This window comes from Trichoderma citrinoviride (assembly GCF_003025115.1).
Source record: "Trichoderma citrinoviride strain TUCIM 6016 unplaced genomic scaffold BBK36scaffold_7, whole genome shotgun sequence".
NCBI classification, from domain to species: domain Eukaryota; kingdom Fungi; phylum Ascomycota; class Sordariomycetes; order Hypocreales; family Hypocreaceae; genus Trichoderma; species Trichoderma citrinoviride.
In genome coordinates this window covers 1,642,289-1,656,090 of record NW_020194715.1, presented here as the reverse complement: position 1 = coordinate 1,656,090, position 13,802 = coordinate 1,642,289, and the positions used below count along the sequence as shown (strand labels likewise).

At 55.8% G+C, this 13,802-nt stretch overlaps 4 protein-coding genes and 2 non-coding genes across 6 annotated transcripts; 3 read left to right on the top strand and 3 right to left on the bottom strand.

Moving 5' to 3' along the window:
• Positions 1–188: 188 nt before the first annotated feature.
• On the bottom strand, positions 189–3,429 carry BBK36DRAFT_162978 (ARM repeat-containing protein; the record flags this gene model as incomplete). The annotated part of the gene is made up of 3 exons (XM_024897732.1): positions 189–370; positions 449–708; positions 801–3,429. The coding sequence occupies 3 exons, from the start codon at positions 3,427–3,429 to the stop codon at positions 197–199; spliced, it is 3,063 nt and encodes a 1,020-aa protein (XP_024749887.1). The 3' UTR covers positions 189–196.
• Positions 3,430–3,837: 408 nt separating this feature from the next.
• Positions 3,838–6,132, top strand: BBK36DRAFT_1201635 (RNA-binding domain-containing protein; the record flags this gene model as incomplete). Its single annotated transcript, XM_024897178.1, has 2 exons — positions 3,838–5,817; positions 5,860–6,132. 2 exons carry the CDS (start codon positions 3,838–3,840, stop codon positions 6,130–6,132), a joined length of 2,253 nt encoding a protein of 750 aa, XP_024749886.1.
• Positions 6,133–6,346: 214 nt separating this feature from the next.
• BBK36DRAFT_1118876 (hypothetical protein) lies at positions 6,347–7,408 on the bottom strand (the record flags this gene model as incomplete). Its single annotated transcript, XM_024890522.1, has 1 exon — positions 6,347–7,408. One exon carries the CDS (start codon positions 7,406–7,408, stop codon positions 6,347–6,349), a length of 1,062 nt encoding a protein of 353 aa, XP_024749885.1.
• Positions 7,409–8,415: 1,007 nt separating this feature from the next.
• On the top strand, positions 8,416–11,039 carry BBK36DRAFT_1141399 (DUF803-domain-containing protein; the record flags this gene model as incomplete). The annotated part of the gene is made up of 3 exons (XM_024893443.1): positions 8,416–8,478; positions 8,786–9,674; positions 9,745–11,039. The coding sequence occupies 3 exons, from the start codon at positions 8,416–8,418 to the stop codon at positions 11,037–11,039; spliced, it is 2,247 nt and encodes a 748-aa protein (XP_024749884.1).
• An 858-nt stretch (positions 11,040–11,897) lies between these two features.
• On the bottom strand, positions 11,898–11,983 carry BBK36DRAFT_t94. The gene has a single exon. It is a non-coding gene; the product is annotated as a tRNA-Trp (tRNA).
• A 1,029-nt stretch (positions 11,984–13,012) lies between these two features.
• Positions 13,013–13,098, top strand: BBK36DRAFT_t95. The gene has a single exon. It is a non-coding gene; the product is annotated as a tRNA-Trp (tRNA).
• The last annotated feature ends 704 nt before the right edge of the window (positions 13,099–13,802 follow it).

The window sequence follows — 13,802 nt, the reverse complement described above, 5'->3', positions numbered from 1 at the left end:
AATGGATGTTTACATATTGTCGTATGTATTCAAAGAAGGGGGTCATTCCGTTGAGGTTTCCAAATTCCCAATACCCAATAGCTTAATATATCCATCTTTAGCAGTAGTAGAGCCAATCTACACATGTACCCTTTTAGCTCAATTCATAAACACGTTATACACATGGACCATGACATCCCCCAACAAGCCCGATCCTTCACACGTCCTCCATCTTGGTATCCTCGCCATCAGACAACAAGTCCTCCACGAGCGCGTCATCCCTCCCTCCGTGCTCCGGCACCACCGTCCCCTCGCTATCGCTATCATGCTCAACCTTGATCTTTGTCCTTTTCGCTCCCCCTTGCTCTTCCTCTTCTTCTTCTTCCTCCTCCTCCTCCTCTTCGTCGTCGTCGTCATCGCCCGCGCGCGACCCGGCAACAGACTGCCTGTCTCCCGTAGCTTCCGACACGGCCACCGACACGCTGCGGCTGGTGCGGCTATGCGCAGGTCTCTGCTGCTGCTGCTGCTGCTGCTCGTCGAGGCCGTTGACAATCTTGCCCAGGCTGACGTGGAGCTTGTACAGCGCGTTGCGGCCCGTCGTGTCCGTCACCAGGCCCTCCTCGACGGCCTCGCTGACGACGTTGTACGTCTCGCGGAGCTTCTCTTCCGAGGAATTGGGCGAGACGAAGAGCTTTCCGAGGAGGCCGGCGACCAGCTTCTTCTCGGCTTCTGTTTTTGGGACAAAAGCTTGTTAGCCATCATTTTACTTTATGATAAAGGGGGGAAGCAAGGGGAAGGGTATTCGGTTTCGAAAAACGTACTGCTTATGTTGCCGCGGAGCCTGTCGAGAATGTCGCAGGCAAAGTCAAGATGCACGTCGCCCTTGGGATTCTTCTTCTCCCCATCGAGGACGAGCTCGGGGCTGTAGCACTTGCGCGGGTCTGTCCAGTCTACCAAGCAAGCGCCAATGGTCGTCATGCTGACCATGTCTTCCTCAACGTCGACATCGTCGTCCTCCAGACCCTCGCGAAGGTTCAGGAGAGAGTGGAGCGCCAGCAGGGAAACCTTTCTCATGAGGTCCTGGTTCTCTAGCCGGGAGAAGCAAAAGACGGGTAAGAAGTAGTTGAGGGCTTGCCGGACCGTCTGGTTGGCCGAGGACGCGGGGTCAAAGTAGGCAACCACAAGCGACTTTAGCAGCTCTTCGCAGGCCTCGTCGTCCGTGATGACGCGCCCCAGGAGCAGCTTGGAGGCCGCTATGGTGGCCGCAGCTTGCACCTCGGACGACCTGCCGCCGCCCTTGACCGCCTTGACGTACACCTTGAGGACGGCCGGCGTGGTGGCAAGCAGCTGAGCTCCGTGGACGTTGAGGATGTCGGTCAGGATGTGCAGTGCTGTGATCTGCAGGGCAGTGTGTCCCTTGGTGAAGAAGTGGATGAAGAGCCCCAGGTTCTCCTCGGCCAAGGAGCGGTCGAGGAGGGCGCACAGTCCGAGGCAGACGAGCCCCCTCTCACGGACGGGCGCTTCGTGGCTCCGCACAGCCGGCACCACCAGATTGTTAAGCATGGATACCAAGTCTGTGTTGTCCTTGAGGTTCCCAGCGACGTGCGTCAGCATGCACTGGACGATGTGGAGGCACTTCAAGTTGACGACAATCTCCCTCACTGCCTTCTCATGAGCCTCCTCCTCGCTCATCTCAGGCTGACCCTTGTTTGAATCGGGCGCTGGGGTGTTTTCCCGGCTCCTCTGTTCTGAATGGGCAGAGACAAAGCTCTCGTCGTCTTCCCCGGGCAGGTCCACAATCGTATCGTGTACATCGGCAACAGCCTCGAGCACAACGCTGATGAACTCTCGTTCTCCAGCGGCATCGGGGGCGCAAATGTATCGGAGGGCTTCCATGGCAAGCTTCGTTACTTCGTCTGGGAGCTCTGGGATGGCGAGAGATTGGCGAAGCAGCGTAAACATCTTCCTCCGGCCGACCTCGTCAGAGTAGTCGAGGGTCAGCGCTATGTGGAGCATCTGCTCAAGGATGAACTCCTGTTCAACCGTGTCCTCCTCCTCCTCCTCATCGGCATCGTGCTGTGAAATTCTCTTGATGGCGTCGATCAGCACCTTCAGGTAGCGCTCCAAATAGAAAGCCAGCTTGGTGACTTCTGGCAGCTTCTCCTCGATCAGGGACTCGTACCGGCCCTCCCCTTCGGTGCGGCAGAAGTCGTTGAAGCTCCTGGCCATGAAGACAGACTCGGCCGACAAGGTCTCCCAGAAATGATCGTCCAAGACGACCGCCTCGCGATAATCCGGACGACCCTCCCAGAAGCCCTTCATCGCCTCGAGAGCCACCCCATTCTCCATTCCAGAGTTGATGATGTCGATTCTCTCCAGAAGCTCCAGCAAGCCATCAAAATTCGGCGGCGCCTCTTCTTGGGGTGCCACGCCGGCACAGTCCGCGATCCATCGCTCTCTGAACAGTCTTCCCGCCGCCTTTCGCACGTTCTCGTCTCTGTCGCGAAGGCCCCAGCGGAGCAGCTTTTCTCTCATCGACAGCGACAGATGGCGGAAGTCTCCCAGGGCTGGCAAGAGACGAGAGTAGACCGCCCTCCGAGTCGCGGCATCCTGGTCCCTTGCGCGCTCGAGAAGGTAGGGGAGCGTAGCGGGCACGATGGGAAGGTTGACGAGGAGAGACCGTCGGACATCGGCGCTCGGGTCGTTTTGTAAGACATCTAGCAGTTTCTCCAAGAGGCCAACTGATTGGTTGTCGCTGTCGTCCGAGTTGTTCTCGCCTTCGGGCTGGTTTCCGGCCAGTCGACCGAGGCCCAGCACCGCCTGCACGCGGACCATGGCCTCCTTGTCTCGAATTCGCTTCAACAGGTTGTTGCGAAGGCTGTGGAACAGGTCGTCGTCGATGGCGTCGAGGGAGTTGATGATGTGGGCGACAAGCTGGGTCGACCGGTACCGCACGTACTTGTCCTTGGCCTGCATCAGCGAGAGGGCGGTTTGAAGCACCTTGGAGGTGAGCCGCGTGCTCGGCGTTTCGGGCATCAGGCTCGCGTCGGGATCGGCGTCGTCCAGAAGCTCACTGTCCTTGTCCGAGGCATGCCGCAGGAACAGCCCAATGAAGCGGATCAGCTTCTCGCCCACGCTCTCCGCCTTCTTCACCGGCATGATGCGCAGCACGCATCGGACAAACTCGTCGTTGAACGCCTTCTCGTCGAATTCGTCGGCGGCTGGTTTCTTCGGGTTTATGGGCTCGTAGCAGCACGCTTCCTGAATCTTGCGGAGGTTGACGGCCAGCTTCCGATGCGTGGCCGTTGTCCGCTGCGCATCACGGAAGATGGCGCAAACCTGGGTTCGGAGGGCGTTGTCTGGTGTGTCGGGATGCTGCAGAGGGGCCGCGGCCTTCTTCTGGGTGGTGGCTGCCGCTCTCCCGGTGCGCGTCCCTGACCTTGTAGGCATCTTGTCTGCCTTTTTGTCGCCCTGCAGACGACAGATGTCCTGCGCTTGAAGCCGCAAGATACGGTGAAGCTCGAAGGAGAGAAAAAGGTGAAGTTGAGGTTGATGGTGTGTTGTTTAGGCGGCGCGTCGCTCACAGGAAACTGCCATCAACAATTATCCCGTTTCGGCATAACGCGGCGCTGGAACCCCGCCATCTGTAGTTGGCCTAGCGCCAAACATCTATTTACCGTAAGTACGGAGTATGTACATGCACATCGATAAGATAAGCTGAAGGTCCAGATTTTTTTTTTCCCTTAGCAGAGCATATTCGTGCCTGCATGGCGCTGCCAGAACTTTTATCTGCATCAACAGTCGAACAAGCAGCAGAAGCAGCAATTGGCTTCGCCTGCGGCAAAAAAGAAAAAAATCATGGCGCCTCCACAGAATGATCGAAAGCGCAGGAGGCAAGACAGTGAATCCTCTGCTGCCACAAGATCGCACGATCCGGATGGCGGAATCTCGCGGACGCCGAAGAAGGCAAAGGTGGAAGACCGACGGTCTGTCTTTGTGCGGTCATTGCCTCCCAGCGCCACGAACGAGAGCCTCGCGGACTTCTTCTCGCAGTATTTCCCCGTCAAGCACGCCACCGTGGTTGTTGACCAGAAGACGAAGGAGTCGAGAGGGTTTGGCTTCGTTGCGTTCGCCGACGCCGACGACGCCAAGGCGGCCAAGGAGGCATTGGACAAGAAGGAATGGGATGGCCGGCGGATTCGAATCGAAGTGGCGGAGCCCAGACATCGAAATCCCGACCCCGAGTCAGACGCAGTAGTCAAAAAGGCTGGAAGGGCTGGGTACGAGCCGCCTTCCACCAAGCTGATTATTCGAAACCTGCCATGGAGCATCAAGACATCAGACCAGCTTGCAAAGCTCTTCATCAGCTATGGAAAGGTTAAATTTGCCGACCTGCCCCAGGACAAGGGGAAGCTCAAGGGTTTCGGCTTCGTCACTCTCAGAGGCCGGCCAAACGCAGAGAAGGCTCTCGAGGCGGTCAATGGCAAGGTCATAGATGGCCGAACTTTGGCTGTGGATTGGGCTGTTGATAAGGCGACTTGGGACAAGCAGCAAACAGCGGAGAGCAAGAACAACGACCAGGAGCCCAAGGGCGGCAATGACGAAGAACAAGAAGATGAGAAAGCAGCAGCCGGAGGAAAGGACGGTGAGGTCAAGAACCGCGACGACCAACTGCAATCAGACCTTGCCAACTTTATGAAGAACTACATGCACAACATGGAGGACGAAGAAGATGAGGATGAGGGCGAGGAGAAGGACGACGACGATGAGGAGGAAGATGACGAGGATATGAAGTTACTGGATCAGGACGAGGAGGAAGAGGAGAAAGAGCCCGCCAAGCCGAAGCGGGAGCTGATGACGGACAATTCCTCCACTGTCTTTGTTCGAAACCTGCCCTTCACGACGACGGATGAGCAGCTTCAGTCCTTCTTTGGCCACTTTGGCAAGGTCCGCTACGCCAGAGTCGTCATTGACAAGGCCACGGAAAAGCCGGCCGGCACAGGCTTCGTGTGCTTCGTCGACGCGGCCGACGCAAAGGCCTGCATCGTCGGCGCCCCCCGCCGCGCGCAACCCCCGGCGGGCGGCGTCAAGCACTCCATCCTGCAGGACGAAAACGCCGACCCCACCGGCAGATACACGCTCGACGGCCGCGTGCTGCAGGTGGCCCAGGCCGTCGGCAGGAACGAGGCCGCCAACCTGGCGGAGAACTCGCTCGCCCAGCGGAGGCAAAAGGACAAGCGCCGGCTGTACCTCCTGGCGGAGGGCCAGCTGGGCGCGGGCTCGCCGCTGCGAGGCCTGCTGACCGACGCCGAGGTGCGGATGCGGCAGGCGAGCGCGGCGCAGCGCAAGAAGCTCGTGGAGAAGAATCCCATGCTGCACATCAGCCTGACGCGACTCGCCCTGCGCAACATCCCCACCGACCTCGGCTCCAAGGATCTCAAGGAGCTGGCGAGGAAGGCCGTCGTCGGCTTCGCCAAGGACGTCAGGGAAGGGCGCCGGCAGCCGCTCTCCAAGGAGGAGAACGCCCGGGACGGCAAGGACGCCAAGGAGAAGGAGAAGGAGCGCAAGCTGAAGCGCAAGGGCATCGTCAAGCAGGCCAAGATTGTCTTTGAGGACAACAAGGGGTCCAAGGTGTCGGAGGCGAGCGGGGCCGGCAAGAGCCGCGGCTACGGCTTCATCGAGTACACGTCGCACCGCTGGGCCCTGATGGGGCTGCGGTACCTCAACGGCCTGCAGCTCGACGCGCCCAACGGCAAGAAGCAGCGCCTGATTGTCGAGTTTGCCATTGAGAACGCGCAGGTGGTGAAGCGGCGAGAGGCGGCCGAGAAGGCGGCCAGGGTGGCCAAGGCCAAGGGCAAGGACGGCGCAGATGCTTCAGAGTCGGTGGATGACGAGGACGAGGACGGAGAAGAGGAGGCCCCCGAGCCAAAGAAGAAGACGACGAATGGGAAGCAAAAGGGCAAGAAGAACAAGGGGAACATGAACAAGGGCCCCATGGTGAAGAAGCCCGCCAAGGAGGAGGACGGCGACAAGGAGAAGCAGAAGGAGAAGGAGAAGAAGCCGACGAACGCAAAGGAGGCGATCCAGCAGAAGTTGATTGCGCGGAAGAGGCTGATGCGCAAGAAGAAGGCCGTGTCCAGGGGGAAAGCATAGTTTTGGGTTGTCTCTCTGTAATATCCAATGGCATGTGGGACTGATTGTTTTCTTTTCTGTTTGTATATGGATTTTTTGCTATGGGCTATACAAGGATTTGAGTTTCTTCTTTGTTTTTCTTCTTGAAATTTCACTGTTACTGCATACAGGCAGGCCTTTGAGCTGAGAGGTATCGAAAAGTTAAAAGGAATGAACAACGAATCAAGGAACCCCCCTATTTCCAAAACCACCCCGACTTCTTATCCTGCGTCTGCTGGTCATCTGAATCTGTGTCCCTTCGCTCAATGACATTGGCATCGCTGGAGGGAGCAGCGTCGACTCTGTGCGTCCTGTCGGCGGGACGCATGGAGAAGTGCGTCTCCGTGCCAATCTCGTTGCCATTCTTGTCGTACGTCTTCTTCGTGACCGTCGTGGTCAAGTAGCCGAAACTGTTGACCTTTTCGTCTCTCGTGACGACCTCTTTGACCCCATTGTCGTATACCTTTTCCTCCCTCGTGCTGGGTGGCAGAGAAGCTACTACTGAGCTATCGGTAGATGCCGGCTTATTGTCAGCCTTGGTGCTACTGTCCGTGATACTCTTGACGAATGCGTCCCACGTCTTGTGGCCCTCTGCAACGCTCGAGCTGATCGAAGAGAACAGATCGTCAAAGTGATCGGGGAGGCTCTTCTGATGCTGGCCTTGACGGTCTTCTCTGTGCGGCCTGTTGCGGCCGTGGAAGCTCTCTTCTAACTGCTTGAACACCTGGTGCACCTCGTCAAAGAAGCCGTGGCCGTGAGCTTCGCCGTTTTGCGGTTTCTCCATTGACGCGGCGCGGTTCCAAACCTCGGCTGCCTTGCGATCGAGCTCCTCATGGAGCCTGGACCAGTCGCTCCAGCCCGACTTGGACAATCCCCATTCGGCACCGGCATCGTCATCGTCTTCCAGCAGACCAAAGTTCCGCGGCCTGTAGTAAAGCTCCTCGCGAGTGGGCCGTCGAAGCAGCCCCTGGGATTCCAGCCGTCGAAGCCAGAACCAGGTGGGCTCGCCGTTGGAGAACATTTGCCGCAGCAGCTGCCGCTGGTCGTACCTGGACCTGATGTCAGGCAGGGGCTGCCCCTGCGAGACGGCGAGCAGGTCCTCAAAGGCATCCTCAAACGTGAAGACGGACGAGTCGCATTGCGGCGGCAGGTCATTCGGGACGGGCTGCTTGAGGTGGCGCAGGTTGAACGGCGCATAAGGCCATGAGGCGACTGAGACCGTGTCGAGAGCCAACGGGCGCGACTCCGAGTTGTCCATTGTGACCGGAGAAGAGGGCGGCGGCGGTGTCTGAATGTGATTGTTGCGAGCGTGACGATGGCGGGAGCTGTCGCAAACGGGCGTATCTGTATCTGGTGATGGGGGGGTTGACAGGTCAGATTGACGTAGTTGTATGTCTGGCGGCGGCTGTGGCTGGTGTTGAGCTTGGGATGGAGATTGAGATTGTAACGGAGCTGCGAAGAGAGAGTGAATGGCTGAATCGACGTGCTGCTTGAACTGGACAAAGACGTTTAGCATGCCGAGGACATGTTTGGATTGGCAATTCGTGATGATGGTGATGGTGAGGTGAGGTGCATTGAAGTTGAAGGTTGGTATAAAGGAGATAAGATAGCGGCGTGTCGAGCCTTCTAGACAGCTCCGAGTCTCATGACGGGGCCCTGCTGAGCCCCCAAGGTCTGGGCCATGATGGCGCACTGGCAGGTATCTGGAGAGTCCGCGAGAAGTACCAGGCAGCGCTAGACTGCGTGCATATGTACGCACTCTAGACATGGCGGTACTGCTGTGGCGGTGCATGAGGCGCAACTGCGAGCTTTCGGCTTTTTGGTAATGGTTCGTTCAATTCAGTGTCACTCGCCTTGATACGTGTATTGGAGACTTGTACAGTAGAGACGATAGAATGATGACGATTACGGAGGTTGAAGAGGTACAATCTCGCTAATACATAAGTACCTATACGATCAATGCAACTGTTCGAGTTACGCTCCTCGTAGGCACTGAGGTCTCCCGTAGCAGAGACAGACAAAGCAGATGATTCACCCACCAATTACACCTGTCAGATGCCTTCTTTGTCCCTTCGATCCACGTCCATCCAAGTTCATTCTTCAGTGATGACATAGCGTGGGGGTACGTACCTCGACGCTCTCCGTCATCTGCCTGCCAGCGGAAATTCGGCGCCAAGCCCGCGAACCAGCGAATACCTAACCAAGAACAAGTACCTTAATGACTGCATTTGCAAACCCGCATGTCCAGCTCCTTTTCGCACCATCATGAACCTCGTCTGTGCCTCGTGTCTGTCCGTCTCTGCTCTGCCTCCGCCGCTCGCTCCGATGGTACCTGGTCAGGCAATCTGCCTCGGCGTCCGGCGACTGTAGCTGCGCGTTTCTCCACCAAATCTCCGATCCTACCGTCACTGCTCTTTGCGTCTTCAACCTTCATATAACTATAGCCTTACCTTACTCTTTCTTCTTCTTCTTCGTTTCTTTCCCCCCCCTTTTTGCTTCTGAGACATCTCCCCTCCAGCCTCCAGCTCTTTCTTCTTGGCGGCGGCTGCGGCGACGATGAGACCACTCTCCACAGAGTCGACTCTGCCGACGTGGACCACCCTTATCACAGCGACAGTTACAGCACCACCCATAGCGACGGCGACAGGCGACCCCGGCCGAGGCGACGACGAAAGATGCCCTGCAGCGCTGGTCGTCCTTGATTGGCATCATCACGGCGATTGTGGGTAACGTCCTCATCGCCCTCGCTCTCAACGTCCAGCGGTATGCGCACACGCGGCTGCACAAGGAGCGCAAGAGGATAAAACGAGAGGCTCGGGCGGCCCTGAAGCGGGCGCAAAGCGGCAACGGCAACAGCAACAGCAATGGGAGCACCCAGGTGGGCGTCTACGGCACCATCCTCGGCGGCGACGGTGAACATCACAACGGCCATGCGGGCACAAACGGCAGCGGTCACCACAGCGGCCTGTACGATGCCCACTCGGACGACGACGACGACGAGCACGACTATCAGGAGAGCGAGCCCCTGATGGCCTCGTTCCAGTCCAGCGCCACGACGGCCAGCTCCGGCTCCGACTCCGACTCGGATTCCAACCCGCACAAGAAGCCATCCTCCAACTACCTCAAATCGCCGTACTGGTGGCTCGGCCAGGTCTTGATAACGTTGGGAGAGGCTGGCAACTTCTTGGCGTACGGCTTTGCGCCCGCCTCCATCGTGTCTCCCCTTGGCGTCGTTGCTCTTGTGTCCAACTGCATCATTGCGCCCGTCATGTTTCACGAGATATTTAGGCCTCGCGATGCCTGGGGTGTCCTGATTGCCGTGTCCGGTGTCGTCACCGTCGTCCTGAGCGCGAATCAGAAGGAGGAGAAGCTGAAGCCTGACGATGTGTGGGGGGCCATCACGACGATGGCGTTTGAAATCTACCTTGGCGTCACCACGCTGCTCATTATTATTCTCATGTGGGCGAGTGCCAAGTACGGCAAACGGACCATCCTCATTGACCTCGGCCTCGTTGGCCTCTTTGGTGAGTAATGAGTGATGCCTGCTGTCTTTTCCTGTCTTTTCTTGGCTGAGGCTAACGGTCACGCTTCCAGGAGGATATACGGCCCTGGCCACCAAGGGCGTATCGTCGATGCTCTCCACCAGCTTTCTGGCCGCCTTTACAACGCCCGTCACGTATGCGCTGGCCTTTGTCCTCCTCTCCACTGCCATTATGCAGATTCGCTATGTCAACAAGGCCCTGTCCCGCTTCGACTCGACCCAGGTCATTCCCGTCCAGTTTGTCATGTTTACACTGTGTGTCATCACTGGCAGCGCGGTGCTATATCGCGACTTTGAAAAGACGACCAAGAAGCAGGCCGCCAAGTTTGTGGGCGGCTGTCTGCTCACTTTCTTCGGCGTCTTTCTCATCACCTCCGGCAGAGACCAGCATGACGACGATGACGACGAGGATAGGCTGTCCGAGACCGACGGCATCGAAGAGACGATTGGGCTGACGCAGCACGACGGTGGCGTCTCATCCTCTGCGCTTCCTCAACCGCAACGTGAGCAGCAGCGGCGCCCCAGCCTGCCGCCTCCCAAAACGCCCTCTCGACGATCTAGCAGAATGTCGCGAGTCAGCTTTGCCGACGCGCTCAAGTCGGACTCGGCCCACGGCGCCATCGAGCCACCGTCGACGCATGAGTTTGAACCGGCAAACTCCCCGGCACACCTCAGCGGCGACGAGGCCCATGTGCTGGTAAGCAACCCGTGGCAGGGCCTGTGGGTGAGCCCGGATCCTCCCCGGGGTCCTCGGACAATCTCGGCAGAGTCCGTTCTCACACGGTCCGGCTTGGGGTCAACGCCGGTACAGCCGCATCCCCTGGCGTCTATCAAAGACGGCCAGGAGATCCCAACACACTCCACCGATAGACCAGTGACGCCTCGAGCGGCACACAGTTCCAAAGCGGCCAGCCACCGGTCGAGGCCGTTTATCTCTCCCTCTCCCTTCTCTTCCACAGTCACGACGGCGGTCAAGGACGTGATCCTTCGGGAAAACGACAGCCCCGAAGCCGCCGCCTCTTCTTCTCTACGACGCATACGATCGAGCATTCGAGCGAGTCTCTTCTTTAACAGCGATGACGAGGATGCCGTCATGCCGCAGCGCATCGCGGAACAGCCCATCGTGCCCTTTTCAGACGACAACCTGCCGCAAGCCTTGGGCCACGACGATGCCGGGCCAAGCAGTAGTACAGCCCCCACCAAGGTGTCCAGGGGGAGGTCGCGAAGCCTCAGCGACACGCTGGGGGAATTTTTCCGCCCCAGGAAGCAGAAGAAGCAGGAGGCGTCCGATGAAGACGACACGCAGTTAGACGGCGGCGACGAGCAGCCACTGAATCGCGATTCATAATTGTAATATTCACTCACATGTCATCTCATTCGCGGGCGGTTTACAGTCATTACATATTAATTCACGCATTTCCACCATTCACGACACGTCTCCTTGTCCGAAGATGGCCGCTCAAAAGATATATAGGGGGGTTCCGCACGGTATGATGCACTTACCGTGTCTGGCGTTGTTGCTTTTCTTTCCTTTTGATCATCTTTACTTTTGGCATCATGTTTGTTTGGCCATCATATGAACCGCGGGCCAAAGAGCTCGAATGACATGAACGAAGGCCCGGGGAGGGGTGGGCGGCAATCGGGTTTCTATTTTTGTGTCTGCCTATGGGGGGGTGGCTTGTTTTATTTCTTTCTTTGCTTTCTTCCTTATTCCCTCGTTTGCATTGTTTTTTGCGCCAGGTTTCATTGGGCTTTTGACGATAGTAAAATGAAGATATGGCTGTGTTGGCTAGGCGAGATGAATTAAGATGGGGTTCATCAGCCCCTTTTTCTCCCTTTACCTGAGCATCTGGCCATGTTTCTTTTATAGGTGACGATATCATTAGTGAGCAGCTGCTTAGTAGACCTGTCTCGGTTTCTGGGCTGAATTGGCGGCGTCGCGATTTACAGCCACAATCAATGTCCAAGAGAGATTGTATGGTGTATGGTGTGATTGAGCATGCTGATCCAGGCCCTCCTGAACGCCTCTATTACAAGTCTCGTTGGGCGGCCCTTGAGTATTCTAGATCGAGGATTGATTTGAAATCTGGTTGTTGACGGACAAATCCGTTCGCAAAGCCCTGTCTGTCTCTAGGTATACCTACTCGCACCTCACTTACTATTGAGGTAGGCAAAAAAGGCAAAAAAGTCAAGTTATGAAGGGCATTGAACCCAACCCGATTCGAACGGATAACCTTCAGGAGATTCCAAAGAGAACTGGAATCTGACGCGCTACCGTTGCGCCATGGGTCCCTCGTTGTGCTTTTTAGGCTTGGAAATTCAGTCTAGAAGGCTTTTGGGGCGGGGGAATATCCGCGTTCCGTTTTAGACGACGGCGTCTTGTCTAGTCCAGGAGATGCAATGTCAGAAGGGATTCTCTTCTCTTCTATCTCTATAAAGTGGACTTATGGCGTGCGTTGCTACGGCTGGGCTTTGCATTGGCAGTTTGGAGTCGGTATTGCCAAAGATGTTCTTTTTTTTTTTCTTCGAGCGATCTCGTGGGATTTGGTTCTGTTGAAAAACTGTACTTGTTTCGCTCGGCTGCGAGACAAATCAGGTAGTCAATTCTTCTGAGGCTCGAGGTGAATTGCTTGAATTTGAGAAGACGCAAGGTCCAACTAGGAAGTGTCAGAAGGTTGCAAGATGGTTTTGAACTACCTATCTATGCTACAAAGCTGATGTTTTAAGCAGATACCCATAGATCAATAGCCTTTTCTATACTTTCTAAAGCTAGCGGGAAGTATGCATAGCTTGCGCAGTTGTAGTGAAGAAACTGAACGACGCAAGATATGCCCTTTTCCCGTGTACATAGGATAGCGGTGAGAACCGGCCAGGTGTGATAAAAGTCTCTTTCATCCTACACCTCTTTGAAACGGAAAAATAGGCAACTAGAAGCCTATTTCACAACAAAATGCGTGTCTCACTCTCACATCGAATCACTTCCTCGGTCTAAGCTCTACAACTTTCGTAGAGGATCAGGGCTTTCTCCATGTTGTTCCCCATTTGGAGGCGATTTTTACCTTCAACTGCCATTCTGCCAGATCCTTGTAAAGTCGTACCAAAGCCCAGAGTTTGCATCCGTCCAACGAAAGCGAGCATGCTGTATTGCTCACAGTCCGCACCAGCTCTTCTTAATGCACGCATTCAAAGCCGAGGTTTTTTTGTCGAGACTTCGAACCTCAAAGGACATGATGATGGAAGGCAACAACTTCAGCCAATCAGCCAGCCCCCGACCTGGCGCAAGGCTTATGGGACGTACTTTTTCGGTCGGCATTACACAGCGGACCCATGGCGCAACGGTAGCGCGTCAGATTCCAGTTGCAATTGGAGTCTCCTGAAGGTTATCCGTTCGAATCGGGTTGGGTTCAATGCCCTTCAATCTCTTTTTTTTTTCTTTTTGCAAAAACATTGAAAGGGCAATTGTCGCCTGGACAACAGTTCGTATATCTCGACGAGTTTCAAACACCATCCCCAACACTTGATGTTCAACCATTATCCTCTGGAACAAAGAGAGCAATAACAGAAGCAAAGGGCCTCAAGATCACATATCTAGTCTCCACGCAGTCGTCAATGATGGCCTCAAAGTCGTTCCAGCAGCATGGAGTTTTCATACTTGGTTTTGTTCTTTTTGTAATGGCTCGTATAGAATCATGGGAGCTGAGTTGATGCACAGGACTTGGGTAGAGGAGGAGGCCATCTGCTTCTATAGACCTGGCCTGTTTCTGGCACACATATTGTCTTTGAACTCTGAGGAATCTATACGCAGCATGCCAACTGGGTAAGATCGAGAGCTCGCTCTGGCAGCTGTTTTATGACAAGTTGCGCGAGTTGTACTCGAGTTGTGCTCGAGTTGTTGTCCCATTCACCTTCAAGGCCCATAGACCAGAATCGTATGTACGTACAGTCGCGTTTCAACCTCAACATGCTTTGAACAGGTTCTGTAGTCTTTCTCAATTGTCTGAAAACTGCAACTTCCAAAAGAGCGACTGTGTCGACTTTGGATCATGATCCGCCTTGTTCATGTCAGGCATATGTATGTGTAGTTACAGTTTGCTTGATGAGCTGCCAGTCA